The 24,657-nt window shown below is 52.0% G+C and overlaps 9 protein-coding genes across 9 annotated transcripts; 4 read left to right on the plus strand and 5 right to left on the minus strand.

The window, feature by feature from the left end:
• Positions 1-160: 160 nt before the first annotated feature.
• AYO20_01232 (hypothetical protein) lies at positions 161-1,353 on the plus strand (the record flags this gene model as incomplete). The annotated part of the gene is made up of 3 exons (XM_022639538.1): positions 161-274; positions 324-359; positions 430-1,353. 3 exons carry the CDS (start codon positions 161-163, stop codon positions 1,351-1,353), a joined length of 1,074 nt encoding a protein of 357 aa, XP_022504374.1.
• Positions 1,354-1,693: 340 nt separating this feature from the next.
• Positions 1,694-2,876, minus strand: AYO20_01233 (hypothetical protein; the record flags this gene model as incomplete). Its single annotated transcript, XM_022639539.1, has 2 exons — positions 1,694-2,113; positions 2,166-2,876. 2 exons carry the CDS (start codon positions 2,874-2,876, stop codon positions 1,694-1,696), a joined length of 1,131 nt encoding a protein of 376 aa, XP_022504375.1.
• A 414-nt stretch (positions 2,877-3,290) lies between these two features.
• AYO20_01234 (hypothetical protein) lies at positions 3,291-4,188 on the minus strand (the record flags this gene model as incomplete). Its single annotated transcript, XM_022639540.1, has 3 exons — positions 3,291-3,679; positions 3,739-3,965; positions 4,013-4,188. 3 exons carry the CDS (start codon positions 4,186-4,188, stop codon positions 3,291-3,293), a joined length of 792 nt encoding a protein of 263 aa, XP_022504376.1.
• A 494-nt stretch (positions 4,189-4,682) lies between these two features.
• Positions 4,683-5,428, plus strand: AYO20_01235 (hypothetical protein; the record flags this gene model as incomplete). Its single annotated transcript, XM_022639541.1, has 3 exons — positions 4,683-4,900; positions 4,970-5,078; positions 5,126-5,428. The coding sequence occupies 3 exons, from the start codon at positions 4,683-4,685 to the stop codon at positions 5,426-5,428; spliced, it is 630 nt and encodes a 209-aa protein (XP_022504377.1).
• Positions 5,429-5,970: 542 nt separating this feature from the next.
• Positions 5,971-6,486, minus strand: AYO20_01236 (hypothetical protein; the record flags this gene model as incomplete). Its single annotated transcript, XM_022639542.1, has 1 exon — positions 5,971-6,486. The coding sequence occupies one exon, from the start codon at positions 6,484-6,486 to the stop codon at positions 5,971-5,973; it is 516 nt and encodes a 171-aa protein (XP_022504378.1).
• Positions 6,487-7,109: 623 nt separating this feature from the next.
• On the plus strand, positions 7,110-7,580 carry AYO20_01237 (hypothetical protein; the record flags this gene model as incomplete). The annotated part of the gene is made up of 1 exon (XM_022639543.1): positions 7,110-7,580. The coding sequence occupies one exon, from the start codon at positions 7,110-7,112 to the stop codon at positions 7,578-7,580; it is 471 nt and encodes a 156-aa protein (XP_022504379.1).
• Positions 7,581-8,810: 1,230 nt separating this feature from the next.
• Positions 8,811-10,345, minus strand: AYO20_01238 (hypothetical protein; the record flags this gene model as incomplete). Its single annotated transcript, XM_022639544.1, has 2 exons — positions 8,811-9,313; positions 9,367-10,345. The coding sequence occupies 2 exons, from the start codon at positions 10,343-10,345 to the stop codon at positions 8,811-8,813; spliced, it is 1,482 nt and encodes a 493-aa protein (XP_022504380.1).
• Positions 10,346-11,115: 770 nt separating this feature from the next.
• On the minus strand, positions 11,116-12,741 carry AYO20_01239 (hypothetical protein; the record flags this gene model as incomplete). Its single annotated transcript, XM_022639545.1, has 1 exon — positions 11,116-12,741. The coding sequence occupies one exon, from the start codon at positions 12,739-12,741 to the stop codon at positions 11,116-11,118; it is 1,626 nt and encodes a 541-aa protein (XP_022504381.1).
• A 7,630-nt stretch (positions 12,742-20,371) lies between these two features.
• Positions 20,372-23,300, plus strand: AYO20_01240 (hypothetical protein; the record flags this gene model as incomplete). The annotated part of the gene is made up of 2 exons (XM_022639546.1): positions 20,372-21,032; positions 21,091-23,300. 2 exons carry the CDS (start codon positions 20,372-20,374, stop codon positions 23,298-23,300), a joined length of 2,871 nt encoding a protein of 956 aa, XP_022504382.1.
• Positions 23,301-24,657: the final 1,357 nt, after the last annotated feature.

The following is a 24,657-nucleotide window of genomic DNA, read 5'->3' on the forward strand; positions in this document are numbered from 1 at the left end:
CGAGGAGCCCATGCACAGTACTTCCCGTGCCAACACCTGCCCCGTGGTTATTGTGGTCGAAGGAAGTAAAATTTGGCAGTCTCCTCGAGGTTTGGAGAATTGAGAAAGGTGTGTGGGCTCAATTCAAAATTTACTTTAGGCTTAGCGCAGCCTCGTCACCATGACGTCTGACGGAGAAACCTCAGTCGCAAGCCTCGTCAAGGGTACCAACTTCCAGCTGTACGGTCATCGTAACAAGGAGACGCTCCGTCGAGTATCTTTGACCGAATACTGGGTATGAGGATTAACACACAATGGCGACATCCTATGAATCGTTCTCACAGACATTCAAAGTGGCTTTAATCCAGCTTCACCCCAAAGTATGGTCCTTGTCTTATCGGTGATGACTCTTGATATGTGCTTGCGTGAAGCGCTGACTTTGACGACCAGCCTCTTGACCTGGAACACAACTTCAACGCTGCGTCGACTTACATCCGCGATGCTGCCGCACAAGGGGCGTCGCTAGCAGTGCTGCCCGAGTACCATCTAACATCGTGGGTCCCGGAAGATCCCCAGTTCGCCGTCCTGGCCCAAACTGCTTATCAATACGTGCCCAAGTATCAAGCCCTGGCCCGGGAGTTGAAGATCAATATTGTTCCGGGGACGATCGTCACCATTGATCCGAAATCGCCGCCTCCCGCAGCCAGCAACGGAACATCCGCAGACTCTACCAAACAGCCCGTTCTCCTCAACATCGCTCCTTTCATCTCCTACACAGGCGAGATTTTGGGTAGTTACACTAAGGCAAACTTATGGATCCCAGAACGCACAGTTCTCACGTCAGGTCCGGCCTCCGTCAAGGTCAATCAACATCATCTATCCACAGAGGAGGGCCCACCGCCTCACCTAGATCCTCATTCAATGATAGAAACTCCCCTGGGACCTGTGGGAATTGTGATATGCTGGGACCTAGCGTTCCCCGAAGCCTGTCGTTCTTTGGTCCGCCAGGGTGCACGTCTAATCATCATCCCCACCTTCTGGACGAGAGATGATCTGACCCCGGAAGCGAGGGCGTACGGACCAGATGTGGATCTTCAGTTTTTGAGTTCTGCCCTCATTACGAGGTCGTTTGAGAATACTTGCGCCATTATTTTTGTCAATGTGGGCGGCCCAAAGTCGGAGGGCTACGCCGGGTTAAGTCAAGTGGTGTTGCCGCTTGTTGGGAAAGTCCCCGGATCGTTTGACGATGGAGAACCAGGAATGAAAGTTGTGGAATGTGATATGAGGACGGTCGACGTGGCCGAAGAGAACTACAAGATAAGGGAGGATCTGAAAAGGGAGGACTGGCACTATGGATATAGCCACGACAAATAAAACGAAAATACGGACAGCATTGATAGCTGTCGGGAAGTTGAAGTCATGTCTTAGAATTCCTGCAATTCAGGTCAAGTCAACTCAAGCTCCGCTATCGAGAAGCGTATTCAGTGCCGCCAACGATGGCAATATGTTATCCGTGCTCCTTGTACCTCGGCGGTTCCGATGTCTCTCTCAATAGTGCGAGTGACACTAAGCACCCAATGCCACCCCGTGGAACCTCTGCCGGTGTCAGTGAAAACAGGTACCATCCACACGTGTCATTATCCTATCTCTGGTATCAACTAGCCTATTGTGCCAGCAACCTCGAACACCAACTCTTGACCTCGCCTGGGAACTCCTAGGACTCCTCGGACTCATCAAAGAGCACTGCGAAGCGATTGTTGTGGAAGACGCCGGCCGGATTGACGGCTGATGGGTTCTGCCGGAGATTGAGATCTGCACGTGGCAGTGGTCGAGCACATTCATCGGGATAGAAATCAATCCTCGATCTCATGTATTTCTGCCGCGAAAGCATGCAGTTCTTTGCCGTGTGAGCCGATTTAATGCTGTTGAGAGATATGTGGGCGTGACCATCTCTGAAGAAGAGGTCAACAACATCCAAGTGATGGATGTGCTCGAGATCTGCTCGAATGCTATCTTCAGTCATTTCTGGACTGGCGGAGCGAATAACGAGGTTGCGAGTACGACTGAGCAATTGGACGAAGTCGGCAAAGCTTGGTTGCACCTGAGTTTGTCGGTGATCCCATCTTATGTCCACCTGAACACTGTCAGCAGCTTGCAATGGCAATTTGTATTTGGTTTCTGCCCACCCTATCTCCTGCGACATAGATGTCGTTTGTCCGTGCATAGTGATAAAAGTTGTCTGCTGCTTTCGGGTCCACGAAGCTCACGTGGGCAGAGCAGTCCTGGCGTCGCAAATACATTTGTAGAATGGCACCACCCCTGAGAACCTGAGCGATGCTGTGAAGTGTCGTGGCAGGTGATAGTCCGAGAATGACAAGTGATCGTCTTGCTGTCGTCATACCGTCACGATTCTGCCTGCTCGATACTCCCACCACCTCTTGCGTGGCATTTCCCTCGGCGTATTGAGGTGCATCTTGCACCATTCCTGGACCAAGGTGTGCCTGCAAACCAGCAGCGTGCTGGCGAAGGTGTGGGATTTCGGTGGCAGGGACCGGAGGAACGAAAGAACGAGCTGTGTGCATGGGCCCGGTGCCCGGTGCACCGTTGTGGCTTGGTTCGATCGCGTTGACATTGGTCGAGTTGAAGTCGTTCGGAGGTGTCAGTGGACGATTGATGCGGCTCAAAGCGTCCAGCAACTCGCCGGAGACTCCTGCATTAAGCAATCCCTGCACCAAGGAACGAAACTTATTTCTTGTGTCGAGCTTTGCCTCTGTTAGAACTGCGCGTGGCCTCGACTGACAGGAGAACTGGAATGCGTAGATGCTCACCAATGACGCGTACTCCGCGGTTGGTATTGTGATGGACTCTGCCATCTCATCAAGTCTGTGGCTCGCCATGTCGTGGTCGCGCAAGTGCCAGTGATGAAGGGTGATGTGGGTGGGAGAGTGTCGAGACTGGGGCGGTTCAAAGAAATTTCCAAGATTCAACTTTGGAAGGAAGTGGTACCGATAGAGACGTCCCTTCCGAGAAGACGAAGGAACCAGGGACAGCTGTCCGTTCAGCTGCCACACCCAAAGGTACCATTTAGACCTTCCTGAAGCATCAAAAGTAACCTTTCCGACCAGAACCAGCCTTGCGAGGACATCAAGTCGCTCGCTTCACCTTCCCTGGGTGTTTTAGCAAGAATCGCTCCAACATGGAGCACAAGCAACTCACTTGCAGATTTGACTCTGATAAATATATATATGATTCAATGTCAGGGTTGCTCGTCGCTCGCCATGGAGCTCAAACGGGGCATCCTCCTACGACATTTAGTTCGGCTTTTGTCCGAACTCTTCTCCGTGTTCTTTCAACACCGAATCCACCATTTCGATACTGCCCCTGATCAATCGGGCTCGTTCTTCTGGATGAAGGTCGAGGAATTCTTGGAACTCTTGGAACCATGTGTCGTCCTTGGCTGGTCCCTTGCCATCATATCCGACGCACATCTCGGCCAGGATAGCGAGCGCCAATCGGATGGCCATATCACCTTCATACCTCTGGGGAAGCTCAGTCTGGTTGATTGGGCGGAATATTGACTCGGGGTCATTTTTGTCGATTGCTAGAGCAAGGCACTGCATTCGGTCCTCAAACGTCCACCACTTGGGTAGGATTTTTGCCTCTTCCGCCAAATCGAGAAATCGTTGGAAGTCATCAGATGCTTTGTTTCACAGAATCAGTAACAACCACCAGCGGGATTTCCGAGGAGGTTGTGCTCACCGTCGCCCTTGGCCCAGACTAAGCCGTCGATTGGTTTGCCTGGAAAATAAATACCGTGGTCTTCATCCCGGGATAAGTGGTCTGTCTCGACTCTTAAGCGGTAGGCATCGATGATGAGTCGAAGAACTTCATCGTGGCCATAGGATGAGAGGTAGGCGTTGGGGTCTCCTTTGCCCTGGACCATATTGCAAAATGACTTGTGCTTGCGCCAGTGGGCTTTTTGACACCTGGCAGCGGGTCAGTGGATTCATGCTGACAATACAAGCAGACTTACTCTTTGGAGCAGTAATCGACCAACAAACAGCCGTTGCATCGCCTCAAAGGTTTCTGGAATCCCAAGGCCAGACAGTTTGCGCAAACTGACAGTTTCTTGCCGTGCATGTACTCATGCTCGATCTGTCCGACATATGTCACGCCGCATATAGGGAAGGTCTTTATAGGTGCAGCCATTACACAAGGAAGTGTGTTGTGGTGGATGACTTTGTGTGTTGTTGATGAGACACAAGTTACAAAGTGAATCAAGTCTCTACGAAACTGACACGTCGGAGGCACGGAAGGTTATTTAATTAGTTTATCCGAAGATTAAGCAGGAAACTACTCCCTGCTTCTATGCTTCTACGTATCTTTGTCACGTGGATGTGATGGTCCACCGTTGTCTGTTGTCCAACTGATTGACGCTCTTGGCCTTGTTTTGGGCGGATCACCACGGATCATCGTCATCGTCCAAGTCACGTCCTCCGACCAGCAACAACGTCTTCAGTTCACTGATCCTGTCGCCCTGCACAAGTACAGGTATCGACTGTGGACAGCCGCCGTCCCCATCTGACAGTCCATCTGCGCCTTGTCCGCACCTCCCTCCGTCTGTCGCAGTTTGCGCTCATTGTCGCTGGGGACCGAACGTACTTGAGGACGCCGTTTCGAAACCTAGTCCCCAGCGTCTCGAGATGACGAATCCCATCGATAACCCGTGCGAAGACGAGCCCCAGGCCTTGCCATTCAGGACTGGAGGCTCCTTGGCTCGCATCGAAGAATACACCATCTTCTACTTCTTGGCCATCTGTTCATGGGGCCTGGAGATCGTTGCAGCATGCTTAGGATCTCTCTATGGGGGCGAAAGCCATCCGTTCATCGGCACCGTTACACCATTTCTTGCTCTGCACTGGTCAGTTGTCTCCGAATTTCTATCCTTGCTTTGTTTGCATCTTTGACTGATCGAACGGCGTCTACTTAGGATGGCGTTCCTCCAAACCTGCTGGATGATGGCAACGGCTCCGCGCAACACTATTGCCGACCGAATGGCGTACCTCAATCTGGCTTGTAGATTTCAAAGACTCTGTGCGGTAAGTAAGCATCAATGTGCTCAGATTTCTATTTGCTGACTTCTCAGCCTACTGCGGTGATTGGCATGGTTACCTGGGCGGTCGCATATCGTTTCCGTGGCAAGGCCTCCAGTTCAGCGTACTGGATTATCTTCTTGGTCGTCTGGATCTCCGAAACAGTCGTCTGCATTATGAATGTTTACAACAACATCAGCTGGGAGAGCGATCTGCTATACCAACTCGCTCCCGACGAGCCGCAGGGAAATTTCTGGCTTGCAGTCTTGGGCTTGAGGTCCATGTGCCGCGTGAAGCACAAGCATCGCGAAAACACGGAAATGGAGCTGAAGGAAACTGCAAGCAAAAGAGTGTAACCAGCGCGCCATGCAGGCGGAGGTCTAATCAGCGTTTCCAAGCTTACTGCGATGTTTCGGGTGTCATGATCTGTAACTATTGGGGTTGGAAAAACGGCGGCGTACGATACAGCGAGTCTTTTGATCACTTTAATGCACGAGGCATGGCGGCTTTTATGATACCGCAGATGTATATTCCCTTTCGACACAGCGAGACATACCTCCAGGCCAATACTAGTCCAGTTCATGAAACATACTTCTAAGAGTAATAGTAGCACAAAGGACAGGCCGTGTGTTGTTGTGGGTTATTATCATCTAGTTACCTAGTATGGATCCCACGACTCCAAGACTTGCCTTTCCCGGGTTAAACCTCGTCTACTGAGTGCCAATTACACCCTGAGTTGCGGTGGGCAGCCTAATGGTATCGGATGCCCTCTTCCAACGACTCAAGCCGAAAGCAATCCCACTCGGAATATCTCGTCAAGTGGGGGACGCTGTCCGTGAGTAACGCGAGTAACGCTCATAACGACCTCAAAAGCCCATGAATTAAACCTGCCTTGAGGTCAGAACCACAGGTCGGGCTGATAATCTGCTGTGAGTCTCGAGTCCTCGCCGAAACGTGCTTGCCAGGAGCCGAAGCCGCCCTCCAGCACACAAACTTCCTGCGAAGACGACGACTCCTGCTGCTGCTGTTGCTGCTGCTCGCCCTCGTCCGTCTTGTTTTCTCCCGCCTTGTCATTTGATTGTGCCTGTTCGCGGGCTTCTTTTGCGTCCGCCCTCTGCTTCGCTCTCGCGTAGGCCAAGGCTGCCTTCGGCCCTCTCTGTTGACTCAACATGCAATGGAAGATCACCTTTTCCTTGTCCTTCAGCGTGCGCAGCAGCTCGGGCATCCGCACATCCAGCTGGTTCAGAGGCACCCAAGTGCTGCCGTGGATGTTGCCCCCGATGTGGTCCGAGTCACGGACATCTATTATGGCGATCTTGGCCTTCTCTGTAGGATCAAGCAGGAGGTCGCCAAGGGTCGCGGGCTGGATGTACTTGAGGGAGGAGAGCGTGATCAGGTTGGAGCTGGAAGACATGCTGCGGGGCCAGGGAAGGGCAGTAGAACGTCGTTTGAGAACTTGTGGCAGACGGAGAGCATAAAGGCAAATGCTCTGGCTGTTCATCAATGTATCCTGTGTCTAGGTGTCTCGTGTATGTGGAGGAGTGCATGTGGAGGATCTCACTTAGGAGTCTCCAGCGAGATCTCGGTCCGCAGAAACTCGAACATCATTGGCTGGGAATTCTGCCACACCAAGCTCTGAGATTGCAGCACTTGTTTCAATTGAACTTGTCTGTCTGCACATTTCATCACCAGAACACTCTACTCCTCCCGCTCTTGTTTCATTGCAGCTATTGAAGTGTGGATGGTGTCACTCTCTTGTGTTCTCTTGCCTGCGCCGCCGTGAGGATGAAGGCCTCTCCTTCGCTGCAAAGTTGTGCACGGTGTGCATTAACCCCCCAGAGATTATCACCACGGCTCTTCACCTCCTCGAGCTACTCGAGGTCAACGATCCACGATGTCATCCAGCCTGTTCTGCAGAGACACTCTAGACAGCTCTGCTCTACCGCTCCCAGATCTCAAGACTCGCCTTCTCCACCATCGAAGTCGAACCCGAAGCCTTCAAGGGCGAGGAACAGCAACAATCCCGCTCCCCATGCAATGAGAAACCAGCTCATGGACCTGATCCGGGAGACCCGCGCACCGGAGCCTAAGAGGAAAGAAACCGTCGCCTCACGCTGGGACCAATTGCTGGGGAATGCTCGAACCCAGAACAACGCGGCGCAGCGGTCATCACCGGAAAACAGCGCCACGACCTCGACCTCGACGCTCCTGTCCGACCTGCACGAAGACATCTACTCGTCGTCTCTGCCACCCATCACGCTGCGCCTGCGCCCCACGCTGGGCCGCACCGTGGACGGCATCTACGGCGACCCGACGCGCGGCTTTCGCCTGCTCGAGCGCAAATGCCACGAGAACAACGTCAAGTCTGACATGAGGAGCCAGGAGAAGCACGTCCGCAGGGGCCAGCGGAGGAAGAACGTTCGCATTCTGCGGTGGCGCAAGCTGTTCATGGAAGGGTTCCGGAGCGAGTTGGGCACGATCCGAAAGATGAGAAAGCAGGGATGGTAAAAAGAGGAGGAAACCCACAACAGAACAGAGATATAGATCCGGAATCAGGAATGAGGTCGGTGATTCCGTGCTGCTCTGATTCCTTATTGCCGGGGGACATGCGAGGTCCGTTTTCGAAAAGGGAGAGAAAAAACCTGAATGTTTTCTCGTGTTGGCATAAGACAGGTAACTCCACGCAGTGACCTGTGTCTGTTCAGTGTCATTACATGTAGTAATAGAATACATCCACCGACTCGAGCCTCAAGCGGAAGCAATGTAAAGGGAACGACAAAACACGACACATTCCCCCTTTGCCTCTCCCTTGTAGCTTTGTCTTACATCCTTGTCTCTACATCTCTACATCTTCACCTTGTATATTGATCCCCTTGCAACTCTCTGGTGCCCCAAGTCCCATCGCTGAACGACTGTCTTCCTACCTACCTACCTACCTACCTGCTTGATGGCTTCCCTGCACGCTTCCCTCCTCCTGTAGAACATCCCTTCACGGGTACTACTGTCGATATACCACACTCTCGACGTGCTTGTCGCTTGTAGCATTTATCGTGTGTGATTCACACCACGACTTACCCGCTAATATACCTGCCAACATAGGCACCTAAAGTAGTCGAATTACCTTACGTTGCAAAGCTAGAACAAGATCTTAGCAACTGAATACGAAACTGGATAACAAGAGTTTTCTATGTATCGCTGGATCCAGTCGAAGAGACTGCGCAGCCCCAGCCCCAGCCACTTCGATGCCTATTAAGGATTCATTCGTCCTGCGTGCCTCTGGTTTTCCAATGTTTCTTTTCGAGTAAACCCTCTTACTGTGAGGGAACCCAAAAAGTGCCGGCGCAACAACACAATATCCCTAGCACGTTGCGCACTGGGCGTATGTATGTCTCCACCAATTTTTTTTGGTTTTCGATTGCCGAAATGAAGCCGATAAGAGAGACAAAGAAAGGACAAAAAGCACTTTTCTTGCAAAAGGGGCCTTCCACCCTCCGTAACTCAAAGGATGAAAACAATTTGCTAATCAACCACGAGGTTGACGCCCTTTGCACGCATTGGTTGGTCCCAGCATCACGATATCGAAAATCCATCGGAAATCTTGCCATTTGCAGGATCCAGGCTGCAATTTGTTGACAAGGCTGAAGTGAAGGTTTGTCGACGGCGCCCCTGAAGGGCTGGTGGTGGCTCCCGCTCTCAACCCCCCGTTCTAACATCAACTGGTATTGTTTTCGGCGTTTTTCAGTAAGGCTTCCTCGCCAGCTTCGCAATCTGCATGAGATCGCACGGGACATCCATGACGGCGTTGGCCTGGAGTGTCTTGTACCGCAACTGCATTTGGTCTAGCTTGTGCTTGATCTCGTCGTCCTCGGGGTATTTGGCCACGGCAGAGCCGAGCACGTTGAGTTGCGCCGGGAGCGAAGTGACCGCGGGCGACTGTTTATCGTACCACTGCAGGAATTCCATAATCTCGGAGTCAATCACGGTGGTTTTGCCGCTGACGACCTGCTTGCATTCGGGCTGCACGCAGAATGATTGAAATCCACGCACCGCGTCGCCCTTTTGCGCCTCGTGTCGGAGCCACAGGATGCAGCGGTGGCAGTACAGATGCAGGCAGTTGAGGACTCGGACGTCGCGCTTGATGGCCTGACAACGGGAGCATTTGAGGATTGCGCCTATGTCTTGGCCGCTCTGATGCAGTTGTTCGAGACGCTTCATGAACAAGACAAAGGTGTGGGCAATGGCTTTTTCGTTTTGTTAGTCTTGCCAACTGGAAACATGCAATGTGGTGGCTTACCTGGCTCCTTTCCGATTCTGGCCTTCTTGCCTGCCTTTACTGGACCCGGAGGGCTGTCATTGTTGTCCGTGGACTCTCTGCCACGCTTCATGCCCGGCGCTGCCATAGCACCTGCCGCAGGAGCGGGCTTGATGCGGGCCACCGGGGCTTTGCTCAAGGACTCTAGAAGTCCCGGGAAATTCTTTTGGAGAGCTGACATGCCGTGTGCGACGATGTTTCCCTGATCTGCCAGGGGAACCACAGTGACTGCAGCTGATATGGGGATAGGGCCAGGGAGATCGTTCAGGGCTGATGCAGAGCGGGTCGGTAGAGCAGCACGTTCACCCTGTTCGGACGATCCATCCTCGGACTTGATGGAGGGTGATTGTGAACGCAATGAGACGACGGTTGAATCTCTAACGGCTCGAGTGCTTGCCTTCTCAGCGCCTGCGTGCGCAGGGGGAGCCAAGTATGGATCGATCGGGCCAGGCAAGGCAGAGGTGAGGCTGGGATGAACAGGAATATTTTGACGCTCTTGGTCTTTGACCTGGCTGTACTCGACGAGACGGACGGCGACATGGTGCGCAAAGTGATAGGGATCGCCGCTCAACTCGTTCAAGACGGCCATGAGGAGGAGGTTGTTTTCGGATATTGTGCCCTGGTTCTTGCTGATGGCCTCGACGGCACCCTTCAACTGCGAGTTGAGCTGCATCTGAGTGCAGATACCGTCGATGACAAGGTCATTCGCAATGACACCGCGTTGAAAGTCGGGCTGGCTTTGCGAACGATGTTCCTTGAACAACCTCTGGTCAAGGTCATTCATGATGCGACGGATCTGGTTGTCGTTGAAGGTGGTTCTCTCGTGGACGCTTCGGAGCTGGTGTTCGAGGCTGATCCGTTCGGCTTGGAGGGCCTGCGCTACGTCGCTGAGCTGGTGGAGTTGTTGGCGGAGGTCTTTGGCAGTCGGTCGACGGAGGAGTGGCAGTGTTGGAGGAGGCATCTTGGGAACAACGCGAGAAATAATAGTCACAACGGTGGATTGTTCACAACAAACACCCCCCCCATCCCCAGGTGGTTACTTGGCGCTGCCTCTCTCGCTCTCTCTTTCTCTCTTTCACTTTCTACGCGGCGGACTCTCACTCAATCACTCACTCTCTCCTCCCTTTTCATTTTAGGCAGCCGAAGTCTACACGTCGTGAATCTCTCACCTGCATGAAGAGGCGGGCGGTGACCACACACCCACCAAGTGTCCTCAGAAAGGGAAGGAAACGTATTCACGCGGGAGGCGCCCTTTGATCTTTGCAAAATGTTCTTTACAACGGGCGGTGACTGTGACTGCGCCAGGTGCGTGCAGCGGAGTCCTGAGTCCCGTCCTAGAGCTGCCTTTGTCCAGGTCCGGTGTGTGACGGGATCCAGGACATCGCCAAACTACTTGAAGGAGGTAAAGAAAGGAAGACGGCAAAAGAAACCGTGGACGGGCATATATAAGAAAGCATGAGTCTCTGGCAAGTGGCTCGTTGTTCACTATATAGCAATATATCTATGGTAACGGTGACAGTACCTCATCACTACAATGGCAACGCCTGTTTAAGATATGCTACAGACTGACCATGGGTATCGGGACTTGATACAGGTGGATGTTGCGGCTGCCTTAGATACAATGCCACCCCAAATGAGAGACAACCACTGGCATCTCACATGGTTTCCTGAAGACTTCCGGGTTCAAATCCTGGACGAGGCACGTTGCTTACTTTGCCACCGCCGTACGGATCAAGGATCAGCATCCTTCATGTCCGATTTGAATCTTTCGATCGCTCTCTGCTTGGTCTCGTGCCAGTCGACGTACGGCTTGGGATACCCCAGTTTTTCAAACTCTTGCGGGTCCAGCCGATGGTATGGGTCGAAGATCGCTTTCCCCTTGACATCCTTCAACTCCGGGATCCACTTGCGGATATATTCCCCCTCGGGATCGTTCCTCTCAGCCTGGCTAGCCGGATTGAAGACGGTGTAGCTAGGTTCCCAGCCTTGGGTGTTGTTGCTCAGATCCCAATCGATCAATGTCTCTGCAAAGTACCGCTCTCCCCGTCGATAGTCGATGAGCAGATTGCAGTACAAGTAGCTCGAAACGTTCATGCGTAGGCGATTATGCATGTAAGCCTCGTGTTTGATCTGCCGCATACCAGCGTCCACAAAGGGGACACCCAGGGTGCCCTCTTCCCAGCGTTTATACCCTTCTTCATCTTCTTCCCAGTGCACAAAATCAAACTTGAGATTCTGCGGGAGATTCATGGACGTGTGAGGAGTTTCGAGCAGCGTCTGTCGATACAGCTCCCTGAAAACTAGTTCACGGACCCAGCCAGACATTCCTGGATCGCAGCCTTCCTTGGAGAAATTTGTCGAATTTTTATTCCGCTTGCTGACTGCGCTGAGGGTCTCACGAACGGACAGCACCCCTGCACTGAAATACGCAGAGAGGCGGGACGTGGAGTCCTTGGCTGGATTGGAGCGTGTTGCGGCATAGTCACTCATCTTGTCGTCAAGGAAGTGATTGAGTCGCTTCACAGCAGCGTCGTGACCTGCAGGCCAGAGCTTACGAATCCGTTTCCTCTCCTCATCACTAGCGAATTGCTTTTCCTTGGGTGGGCTGGGCACGGAACCGTCAAAAAACTGCTTCAGGTCTTTCTTTGATTCCGCCGAGTTCTTTGAAGGCGCGGGAACCGTGTCGACCAGACCGGGATTTGCCTTGACTTCAGCGAGCCAGGCCCGGTGGTACGGCGTGAATACCTTCATGGCCTTCCCACTGTCTGTGAGTATGGTGCCTGGTTCCACGACGGTCTGGTCATGATGCAGAGAGAGATGAAACCCCTTGGACTTGGAGTTCCCGGCAGTGGCCTCCTTAAAGACCCGAATATCGCGGCGCAGTTCATCGATTTCGTACTCGTAATTGGCAAACACATGCGTGATGTCATTCTCGCGAACGAAGTTGACAATGGTCGGCACGATCTCGTCACGTTCACTGGCTTCCAGAAAGACCAGAGGAATGTACAACTCCTCGAGTTCTGCTTCCATCAGCGCGAGATTGTCGAAGATGAAGTCCGTTCTGGCCGGTGAAGTGCCATGCCATCTGAACTCGGCCGGACAATTGACGTACGCACAGAGCAGAGGAACCTGCGACTCTTTGGCCAACTGAGAGGCGGCATTCAGAGCTCGATTGTCGTGGATTCGCAGGTCCTTACTCCGAAACCAATGCAGGATCCTCTTGGTGCTAGCGGGAGACTCCTGGTCGTCAAGGAGAGACCTTAGTTCCTCGTAGGGAGTGTGCGCGTCAATCTCCTTGGCCCGTTTGGTGTTTGGGTGCTTTTGCTCGGGATGAGCTGGCTCGTTCCTTTTGGACATTGTCGATGCTCTGGAATGTCTGGCTGTGAAGGCTGTGAAGGCTGTGAAGCGTCTGAGGGATGTGAAATTAGGGTAGAGAGGGACACTGGGACTGGGGGTGAGTTGTGGTCTGGAATAGCTGGCTCTGGCGGCACAGCGAGGGAGCCAAGTAGTCGGAGCAGTTCTTCTTAGGGCAAACAACCTCAAGACGTGCATGCCCAAGTCGAACGAGAAGCTGGGCGAGATGACAAGAGATGCTCAAGGGGCTCGAAATATCAAGAGAGGAAAATCCATCGACCTGCCTTTGTTTGCTCAAGCCACATTGGAATCGCATCTTGAAGTCGTGACGTAACGACAAGCACCAGACGCCGACCTGCTGCCAAGGCTCAGCCTGGACAATTGAAGTTTCCGTAAAGGTCGAGAGAACATCAGACGGTGTCACCAAAGCATGTATTGCAATATCTTTATTCAAATTTGGGTGGTGATGATGTAGTGGCTGGGTGTAGCAAATTCCCATCATGCGATTCTCGCAAGTTTTTTTGGTCAATGTCCCGACTGACCTACCTCACATCTCACCTACCTTGCTGTACCTCGTACTTGCAGTCAAAGAACACTCAGATATCACAGAGTTCAATCTTCGAATCCAGGTGTAGGGTGAGCAGAGCAGGGCATTTCCCTCTGTGCCTGAACGAGGAGATTCTTTGCCATCTCACATCGGCTGCAGACTGAATCGTCAGCACGTTGAAAAAGTCACCACCTACACCATCAGCCACTGCAATACTTGACATTCATTGCGAGCAGAAAAACGCCACTTTCTTTTATGATAACAGTCAATGAAATGCACCAGGGCAAAAGAAACCGAATGGCATCCTGGATGCTATTTCCGACTACCTGAAAACCCAAAACGCTGGTAGGAACCGCACGGATTATCATGCGCCCCAAAATGTCGATAAAACCAACAACAGACCGGCCCAATTCTCATTTTCCCCCTAGCGAAGGGGGCTTGTTACTCGATTAGGACATTGGACTTTGGATACCAATGGAAGGGTTTGGGCTCCTCTAACGCGAAACGGGGGAAGAGAAAACGCCGTTAACGGAGTACCGAGTTACTTGGTATTCGTACCGGGTGGGCTTTGCGGCCAGCTTCTGGAACGAATGGATCATTAAAAAGAGTGGGCAAGCAGGCCAGAAAGTGGGCTTCGATCTTCATTGTTTTCCGTTGCGAAGTGGGTTTTGCAGCGGCTGCATTAGCTGGTTCGCTGGTTCGTGTTCGGTTAGGTGAAGCGAAAACAAGAACCCGCACTACTTGCACAAGTACTTACTCGTCAACTTCTTAGAAAGTCATGGGTTGCCGGGCGATATAGGGGAGGGGGGAAAGGGCAGTGCATCGCGGTTCCATTCCTATTCCATCCTTTCTGAATCAAATTTTGATTTCGCATGCTAATTACTCGTGGAATCAGCTCACGAATAGTATTATTGGTAGGGTAATCGTGAAACAGCCCAAATGGGGGCATATGGATGAGAATGACGAGAGCAGGCCACACTTTTTATCATCATTTATTATCACTTCAAAGTTGTGCGGTCTATCTCCTTGAAAGCGCATGTACGAGGTACAATGGAGGTACCTAGGTAGGAACCTACTAGGTAGCTATGTCGCCATGGTTCACGCTATCGATGACTTACTTGACCTCGTCCTGCTCATCCCAACCAACCCAGCCCGCACACACCCTTGCTCGTTTCTCGTTTCTCTGTTGAATAATTATCCATCCCACTACGGCTGTGCCCCTCGGAGTCTCAGCTCCATCTCCATGCCGAACAAAGCACAGAGATATACAAGAACAAAAGTTGATCCCTTATGTACTTGGTACAAGCACGGATAACAATAGGTTTACGGAGTACAACTCAGTTGTCAGCGTGGATAGGAATTATGCAAAACTTATGAGGCCAACCCCCCTCCTCCAACTCTTCCCCCCTCTTCGTCCTCCGACCTCGTCCTCGTCCTCGTTCTCATCGCTCCAATCCATCCTCCATGCACCTTGCACCCAACAAACCTACTTTCGAGGAATAGTGGCATGACTTTTCGAATCCTTGGTCAGCTTGGCAGGGTCTGGTGCCGCTCTCTTTCCCCCCCAAGCCCAGTGCCAAACGGACAACGAGCCGGAAGAACGATTTACGACCAAGTAATATTCTTCTTCTTTGTGGTTGTCCTGGCCCTGAGCCCTGCCCTTGGCCTGACCATGCCTGACTCAGACGAAACTGATCACAGGCACGCGAGGTCAATGGCCGACCGACCGAGTTACGAGCTACGAACTACTCATACTGACGACGTTTTGTTCTTCTCTCTAACCCCCAAAAAACCTTCTCGCTTTAACCTGCCTGCCTCAATTGCTCTGCTCTGTTCAGACGCACCGGACGGACCAGTACCAGCACGGGTGAGTTAGTAGTAGTAAGTAGTAGTGGTGGAATAAATTCCGGGCCAACTCGACTCCATTAATTTCATCCATCCGCTTTGTTCCGTTAAATAACCCTCCTTTACTTTGGTTTGTACTTTTCTACTTTATACCAATTTTTGGGTTCGGCTTTTGCACGTTTCTGGTGAAATGGCCGAGAGACATGGCCTTGAAGCATGGGCCTGGGCAAAGGACAAGAACTAGGATAAGAACAAGGCTGACAAGCACGGGTTTTCCCCAGCCAGATGCAAAGACCGACAAAGTACACACAAGCCCATAATCACAGTTATGGGGATTACTAATTGACCGCGGTGAGACGGGTAGACTACGAGTACGAGGTACTACCTGCTCGTAGTAGGAAGGTATATTACTGCTGATGTAGGTATTGTCACGATTGCCCATGCTGGGACAGGCGGATAAATCACTACATAGAAAAATGATCCCATGACCTTACGAAACTTCTGCTCGTCAAAAGTGTTTGCAAAGTCTCTTTTTGAACGGCATCTACAACCAAGTACTCGGTACTCAGTATAACATCCATCTCGACATTTCACCACGTCTCCAAAGCGGGTCACGACAGAGAAAGGGGGTGTTGGGGGTCTGCCCTGTGTGCCTCGTACGCCCTTCACCACGTGGACTGCGGAGCTCACAAAGGTGGATATCTATCCATCCTGCCATCCTCAACGGTGGAATCCGTATCACAAGCACAAGTCAAGTTCTACCAACCCGAGGATATACCTACTCGGAAGTGCAAGTAGGCTGTTTGGGATTTTCCCGAGACACCCCTAAAGTAGGCGTCGAATCAATGCTGAAGACCAGGAATGAATAATGAGGTGGCGATCATGGCAGATCTTTGCCTACTGCTCCGAGGCACCCAAGCTGAGCATCCCTGAAAGTCGTCAATCGTCACCGAGCCAAGAAGCCAAGCCCTGAATCAACTCCCAGTATCCACTTGTTGCGATTTCCGGTAGGCAAAACGACACATCACGAAATGCACGACAGTCTGAACAAAGGTAGTCGGCCATGTCGGGTCACATCTGACCGCAACTACTACCACGGCGAAACACTCGCAGCTTCGGACTTGAATGTGACCAGGGATCCGAGTCCCATGAAGCTCTTCTCTGTAGGAACAGGGTGTACCGCACCAATTCTCCTGCTTGTCAGCGTGGCAAATGGTCTGTAATAATTCCTTTGATGCTGATGTAGTCGTTCGGAGAGCCGCGGTGTTCCGACACGACAAAATATTGCGTTACACATAACAAAGTGTGTACAAATAGGTGCGACGAGGCCTTTCACCTGATGATACCACTGTTTCTGCGCGGTCAGCACCGTCTGCTCGTGTGTCCTTCTCAGGAAAGATGATCTGTGAGCAGGATACCATGACTCGTTTCTTTTGTTTAGATTCATCCTTTGCTGACGCGAAGAATCCGTAGCCAGAACTCTGGGTTCTATTTGTGACACGGTCAATGCCATTCTTGCAGTCGGGTACACAGAAGGGCTGGGGGCCAAGGCTAACAGGCAAGGCTTGCGAGCACAGGTTTCAAAATGGTCTTCCCTAGTTTCAGGGTGTCCAGAAACCTGAAATGCTCAAACCTACAAGTAGGAACCGTGGCTGGAAGAAAATCCGAGGGTTGCATCGAGCCTGAACTTGTGCTTTGTTTCCGCCAACCATGGGCTCGGCGGAAATTTTCAGATCCCAAGGACGAACCGGCGCTTTTTCTGCTTTTGGTCAGGTTGGCAGATTCAGTAATTAACTGGTTCGGGGATACTCTGACCTGGCCACTGGTCTGGCAATGATACGTTGAGCATCAAACACCGTGACATGCTCTGATGATCCCACCCTAAAAGGGGGGCGAAAAAGGCTCCGAGTTGCCGTCGAGGATCGAGAAGAGTGATTGGTGAGAGAAACAATATTATGACATTTGATTCCTGAACCCACTTTCACCCAGATGATCCAGATCCCGCCGAACCGCACCCGATTCTTGTCTTGCAGCGGCTTCCACCCATCATGTCCCAGGGCTTGATATAAGGTTGACCTCCAAGGCAGTAAATGCAAGCCCCGATGGACCGGATTTGGCACGCACAATCTCAGAACGCGACCAGTTCAGGGTTCGCTACACGAACCTTGACGCCTAATAGTGGCCCAGTGCCGGACAAGAGCGCCGAGTGGCGCCTGAAGCGAAGGGCCCTTGGTGAGCTGGTGAGGCGTGGCCCAGCGCCTGACCAAGCCCAAAAGAGACAGCTTACTTTTGGGAGTAGATGAGGGCGCGAGGTACGCTCCGAGGTGTCTCCGTAAAGTACGAGTGACTTGGACGATGAATACTGGTAGATTTGGCGGGGTTCTCCTGGCTGACAGATGTCTGATCTGCTGGTGGTTCTCACTTTGAGATGGTGGTCTGGATGATAGTGATGTTGTACTCGTATGTAGGGATACATGGGTGTACCTACCTCGATCACCCCGTGGTGAGCATTGTCCTGTTGAAAGACCAAAGAGTCTTTGTTACCTGTTCCAGAAAGTCAGCCTACCTTACTTAACCTAGGTACCCTCGTACTCAAAGTACTTGTACAAAACGACGAGCGTCATCGCCTGACTCGGTAGCAGCGAACAAATGGTAGATTCCGGCTGAAGGTCAGGCAAGACTGACCCCCTGGTCGCTCCTGCCCCCTGTCATCCCTGCCTAGCGCCTTCTCAACCTCGTCCGTGGCTGTTTCCCTCGGCCGCTTGGCACCTGTTCATCCTGTCTGTGTTTTCCGTTCATCTCCGCCAAAATGTTAAGCAAACAAGAGCAACGCTCCCCCTGTATTGCCTCGTACCTACTTGTAAGAGCCATTCTTATTTGTGCAGATAATAATGATGTGCGGTCTCGGATCGTATCCCAAGTTTGCAATCTCCTCACGCCGCTGCAATAATGTGCTACTTGTACATATGAGAATATCAAGCAAGGATAAAGCGAATTGAACCGCGACTTTCATTTCATTTCGAGGCGCAAGACATGAAAGCACAGTTTGGGCAGTTATTCTCGGTTAAATAATGGCGTGTTTTAACTACCTAGGTAGGCAGTTACGAGGTGCGTCCAAGCTCTTGCCGCCCTTTCAAATATGCTACGCGTGTACATACACACGCGCGCTGGGTTTGCTGCTTATGTACTCGGAGCTGTATATATTTCGTACTCTGTACAAAATCCATGTACTAGGAGTGTACAAGACGATTACGACCTTCGAGTACTCGTAAACCTCGATCTAAAGTTTGTTTCAAGCCAAAAAGTAAATGCACATTGTCTCCTAAACCTCCCATGGTTGATCCGATAGTGGTGGCATTAAAATTTGTCTTTTCAGGAGATTACTCGCACTCCATGTCCGCTACGGACATGGGACATGGTTTTTGTACTGGATACTCTCCTGTTCATCATGCCTCATTATTGTATGAGTTACGGACAAAAAGCTCTTGTCACCTGGCAATTGTTATTATTTGATGGCGTAAGAAAATCGCAACCTCAAAGCAAGCAACAGGGGGTGGAGCAGGGGGGGCCGCGTTTGCGTACTTGGTACTTGTTCGGTGCTAGGTGGTGTTGGTGGTGGTAGCCAAGTCAGTGGTAAGTATGTAGTGGTAGTAATAGCCTGGCACGCCTGGGTACGTGTTCTGAAGGGCGAAGGGTCATCCCTGTCGGGGCCCCTAGTAGTCCCTCCCTCCGTACTTGTCCTGGGCTTGCATGTTACCGCCGCCACCAGCGCCCTCCCCGATCGACATTCGATGGTGGGTCATCGGATGGTCAATGGTTGGTCCGTAGCCTAAGTAGAGGTGGATCCCCACCGTCACAGCGGCTGCGCTCTGACTGAATCATTCATTTCCATTCACCACTCAGCTCATCCAACTGCGACTGGTGTTGCTGCTACTGCTACTGCTTCTGCTTCTGCTTCTGCTAACTGAACTGCGACAACCTCCTACTACTTGCTCAAATCCTTTTCTTTTCTTCTTTGCCTACTAGTCGTCCTCATCGCACCATAACCCAGACCGAAACCCTCCTCCTACCTCTCACCTACTCTTCTGAGCATAGTCCCGAGTCTACCTTGGCCTACCTTGGTCTTTGCCATCTCACCTGGCAATTGACCATTAGCGATTGGCCCTGTCCTCCGAAACAACAATCTCCTTCCTTGTGAGCCGGAAAAAGCCAAGCCAAGCAAAAGAAGAGCGAGGGAAAAAAAAGGGCTCCAACCCGCCTCTTGCCCGGCATCACCTCCCCGAAACAAAAATTTCTCTGACCTCTTTTCTTCGCCTCTCAAACCCTCCCTTTCGGCGAACCAACCATCGTCCTTTGCTGCCTGGACCTCCTGGACACCACCACATCATCATCATCACGTACGCCCACCCCATCATCTGCCGCCCCAACCCAAAAAAATCATCCTACGAAAAAGCTCCCCCCCCCCCAAGACACCAAAACCTTCCCACTTCCCACTTTCTCCCACTCCCCCCCTACCCACGCACGCCTATCTACCGTCTGCCCTGCCGCGCCAGAGACCCAGCAGCAAAATATCCTGCAAGTCACCGACCGGCCACTGGGGCGAAAAAGACCACAAGGGATCCAGCAGGCGACCCTCATCTTAACACTTCCCTCGTACTTTTTTTCGCGCGTTCCTCAAAACAAAAATTTCTTTCTATCCTGTACGTGACTCTTTCCCTCCCCCCTTCCCTCTATTCCACCCCAAAAAAAACCCACCCACCCTACTTCCTCCACTTTACCAAACCACTCCCCTGCAATTCTCAACCTCGATCAGCCGCAGCCCAGTCGTCCTGTCGCGTGTCTGGACTGCTCACAACAGACATCCACCTTTCCACTAATCCATTTACTGACCTTGTGTGGCTTTCCTGGTACCTTGCAGGCTTCGTTTCTCCTCAAGCCAAACTCCCAAACACCCTTGACCCGAAAAGCACCATCGAAAAAAATCTCCAACACACGTCCTGTCCTTACTGAAGTCCTTCAGCCTCGAATCAAAAAGAGCTTCATCGATTCGACCTTCGAACAAGAGACACGACCATCCTCTTCTCCCTACACCCTCGTCGCTACGCTTTGTCGTCCAATGGTCGATTGAGCTCGTCGACTCCGCAGGTGTATTGAATTCGGGTAATGGACCCTAGGCAGTCACTGTCAAGGACAACATCGTCCAACGTTGCAACACCACAAACCGCATACAATCCAAATAACATGGCCTCCGCATACGCCATGCCTCCGTACCAGAGTAACACGCATCTCCCTCCCATCAACTACTCCCAACTCCCGCCTGCCAACCAGAACTACATCCCCCAGCAATACCGAAATGACCTGCCGCGGTACAGCTCTGCTCCCTCCACTGCACCTGTCCCATCCCCGGCTCCTGAGAACAGATACATGGCTCCTCAAACTTCCATGGCTGGCTTGCCGCCATCATCTGCGCTTCCACAGCCCCATAATCCGGCGCAACAGCAGCCACAGCAACAACCACCCCCACAAGCTTATCAAGGACCACCGCAGCCGCGTCAAGCATACCCGCAGCCTCTCGCTCCTGCACCCCCGCGTCCAGACGCCCTAGCACCTGGTTATGGCCAGCCGGACAACCGCCAGGCAGCGTGGTCCCAATCGGAACCTATGCCCACTATGACTACCGATGTCGGGCGCGATCCGACACGAACACATGTGGTGGGTTCTCAAGGACGAAGAGGCATTCTGCCCAGCGCCCCAGGGCGTCCTCCAGTGATGCCCAACGGTGTCAATGGATCTCAGAAGAGCAGCGCAGTCCCTCAGAAGGATGCTGATGGAAAGTTCCCTTGCCCAAACTGTACAAAGACTTATCTTCATGCGAAGCACCTGAAGCGCCACATGTTGAGACGTAAGCTTCATGGATCTTCATACTCCGTACTTTTGGTGTGCTAACGACTCATTTACAGACACGGGTGATCGACCGTACATGTGTGTCCTCTGCAACGACACGTTCTCCAGGAGTGACATCTTGAAGCGGCATTTCCAGAAATGCTCTGTGCGTCGCGGCAACCCAACAGGTGCAAGCCACTTGTCCAACCCTGCTGCTCATATCAAAAAGAACCAGCAGAAGGCAGCCACTGCCTCGCCAGCCAGTGCCACCACCCCAAATGCGGTGATGCCTAACCCTCCATACACCACTGCTGCCATGCCCAACACATCTGCGCCGACCACCAGTGCCCCTGCCCCTGGAATGGCTTACCCGATGCAACCCAATGGGCCGGGCGACATGCAGCGTCCAGGGCAGCCCATGCAACCCGGTTCTGGACCCGCTGGCATGGACCCCAATGCTAACAACTCGTGGTCGATGCACAATGCTCAACGCAACCAAATGATGTATCACTCCAACTCTACACCTCCCGATCATTATGGCATGCAGCCCGGTGGAGGGGAGGATAAGCGCAATGTCATGCCTGGCCCTCATCACATTGGGGATGACTGGAACCACATGTTTCCATCAGGTGGCAACGAGGGATACATGAACCCCATGTTTGGAGGTTATGATCAATCCCAGAATGATGTCAAAAAGGACTATGAAACCCATGAAGGTGGATCGAATGGTTACTACATTCCCTCTACGAGCCTTGGAGCTGACGGTACGCTTGGACCCCCTCTCTGGAATCTGCATGCATCTCGGCAAGATTTGTTCCAAGCCAAGGTGAACTCGCTATTAACGTTTGTCTTCCCTGGGGGGTTACAGGAATCGCACCGAGACCCACAAAATGAGTTTTTCAGGTCCTGCCTGACCGTCGAAGCCATCCAACATTTTCTCGATCTCTTCCCGAATTTTCAAGGTCATTTCCCATGGCTTCATTTACCGACCTTTAACTTTCTCACCGCCTATGACGGCCTCATTCTTGTCATCATCTGCAGTGGGGCTGTATACTCTGACCGTGTTACCCAACTTCAAGTACGGGCTTTGATGCAACTTGTCAAATCAGGCATCGACCGTACATCTCAACTTTTGCATAATCTGGAGCCGGGAGTCGCCAGGAACCGACTGTCGATGACCGGCGAGACCGAGTTTGAAGAACTCCTGGCGCTACAAATTCTACAGAGCTTGTTCGTTTGGCACGGGGGTCCTGAGGAGAGAGCTCTTGCCCGCGCTGAAAGTAAACGAGTGCTGTATCTTGTTCGACAGCTCGGCATGTTAACTTTGGCTGGCCCAGAGGATCGTCTTAGCTACAGTTATCTTCACAACCTTCAACCAGGACAAACCGCGCAGCCGTGGCGTTGGGATTGGCGCTCCTGGGTGGAACAGGAGAAGCGGTCCCGACTGATGTTCATGGCTTTCTTGTGGGACGCCGCCATGTGTATCTACTTCAATGTGGCTCCTCAATTCTCGGCGGCTGAGATCAAACTCCCTCTTCCTTGTGACGACGCTGCCTGGGAAGCTCCAGACGCCGAAACCTGTGCCCAAGCCCTCGGTCTCCGTGGCGCTGAAGCTCAAGCCAGGATCAACGTCAATGGTTCGCTCAGATTGAAACAATTGGAAATGCATCATGCAATGAGTGCTTTGCACAGCACGACTGTAATCATGCAGCCGCGAACCACCAATGTTTATTCCAAGTTCATTCTTATCCACGCGATTCATGTGGAAATCTGGCAGGTCCAGCGCTCAAGATTTTTCTTCGGTTCCTCGGATTCCCCCATGACACGCCTCAAAAAGCCAAAAGTATCACCAGAGGACGCAAACATCATGTACAAATCGATCAATTCTGCTCTTGCCCGGTGGAAGCAAGCCTGGGACCAGGATCTTGCACTGCAATACCCTGCCGGAAATGGTAACCACGTTCCGAAGCGTATTGGCTTCTGTCGGGATGGTGTCCACTTCTACTGGCTAGCGCGCGCATTCATGCAGCCAACCCGAACTCGCGACTGGCAACTTGCTGCAGATGATCGACTTCGACAAGTGCTCCATGGATTGAAGAAAGCCAGAGAATGGAGTCGAACCGATGGGGCCCAACGAGGCGAAGAACCTGGCAGTGTGGCCTATATTGATGAAAACTATGCACACGAGACCCTGGAGCTGGACATGAAGCAGCTCTTCCGACCGCTTCACACCCTGAGCGACAGCCCAGTGCCCGCCGGACAGCCATATCCTGCTGAATATCGATGATGCAGTCAGCATTTCTTCAGCACAATACCGTTTCGACGACTGGCCATGTTACCCTGTTTTCCAAACTGTTGCTAAGCGCAGACGGTTTTTTGTCTCTCGAGCACACAGCCAGAATTCAGCTCGGCCTCTTGGACGGTTGCTTTTTTTTTAATGTCTTTTCTATCGAAACTTTAATGCATATAGATCAGTGTGCCTGTACCTGGGATTATTGCTCGGGGCGACTGTTGCAGCTTCGCGGCACCATCCACGGCTGGCCATAAATTTACCTGCATGGAAACGGCGCGAATGGACTGCATCTTCAGACTACGAAACCCGATGGCGCGAGTTTCAGTGTCTACACCTCGGAGTGTCCAGTCAACACGGTGGGGAAACATTCAATAGACGGTCGGCGAAATTGAAGGCAATTAGCACTGCGGAACATTTCTATTTGACCACGTTCAATGATAACGATAGGGAGGCTTTTGACGGTAGCGCTGAACAACAAGAAGGTCGGTGAATGCTTGTTTATGAGAAAGACCTGGAAGGTTTGAGAAAGATCGTGATGGATTGTTGTGATTATGCTGCGTCGACGCCAGCTGGGCCTCCAACAAACATTTCAATGGGTGGTTCTGGGTCTGGGTGTTTTATGGCGTTTTTCGGGGAACTTGCATCGTACGGTCGTTTCAGCATCCTGCGAAACGGGGAACATATTTCTAAAGGACAAAATCAAAGTCAAGGGGGTCCAACCCTTGGGAATGGTGGGTGATATGGGTTGCATGGAACTGGTACCAAGGGTTCTAGCATTCTACGGTCTGAGGCACGGTTCTGCCTGTTGCGATCGAGGGATCTGGCTGAGGGACGACATGGGGATAGTTGGGGTTGTGCTCGCGAGGGCCATGGGCGAGAGATGGGCTGCGTCGATTGACAAAGGTGACGACAGCCGACACTGTGATTGACCAGGTTGCAAAAGGGGATTGTTTAGTATTCGCGCGACACATAGATAGAGAGGACCAAAGATCCGTAACGCAAATGAATCCAATGGCATTTCTGACCTTTCGACCAGCCCTTGTTGTGCTCATACTCGTATACGGATTCAGCGTCTATCCGGCTGATATGACGCCGGGATGCATCGATGTAGGTCCTATTTAGCGTTCTTGCTCTTATGCTGTAAGTGGGTTCGACTACGCGGTACTTGTCGACAGTCAACTTTCGACAGTGGATCAGTTCTGAGATCCCAAACTCGATCGTGAGACTGGCGGCCCACTTTTGTCCCTTGACGAGTACCAATGCACCGAGTATGTGCTAAGATACGAAGATTCGGCGGCAATGTGGAGGCTCAAAGGGTGGAGGGTTTTGAGAAGTGGAGGTTTTGATGAGT

This window comes from Fonsecaea nubica, assembly GCF_001646965.1.
Source record: "Fonsecaea nubica strain CBS 269.64 chromosome Unknown Scaff5, whole genome shotgun sequence".
Taxonomy (NCBI): Eukaryota; Fungi; Ascomycota; class Eurotiomycetes; order Chaetothyriales; family Herpotrichiellaceae; genus Fonsecaea; species Fonsecaea nubica.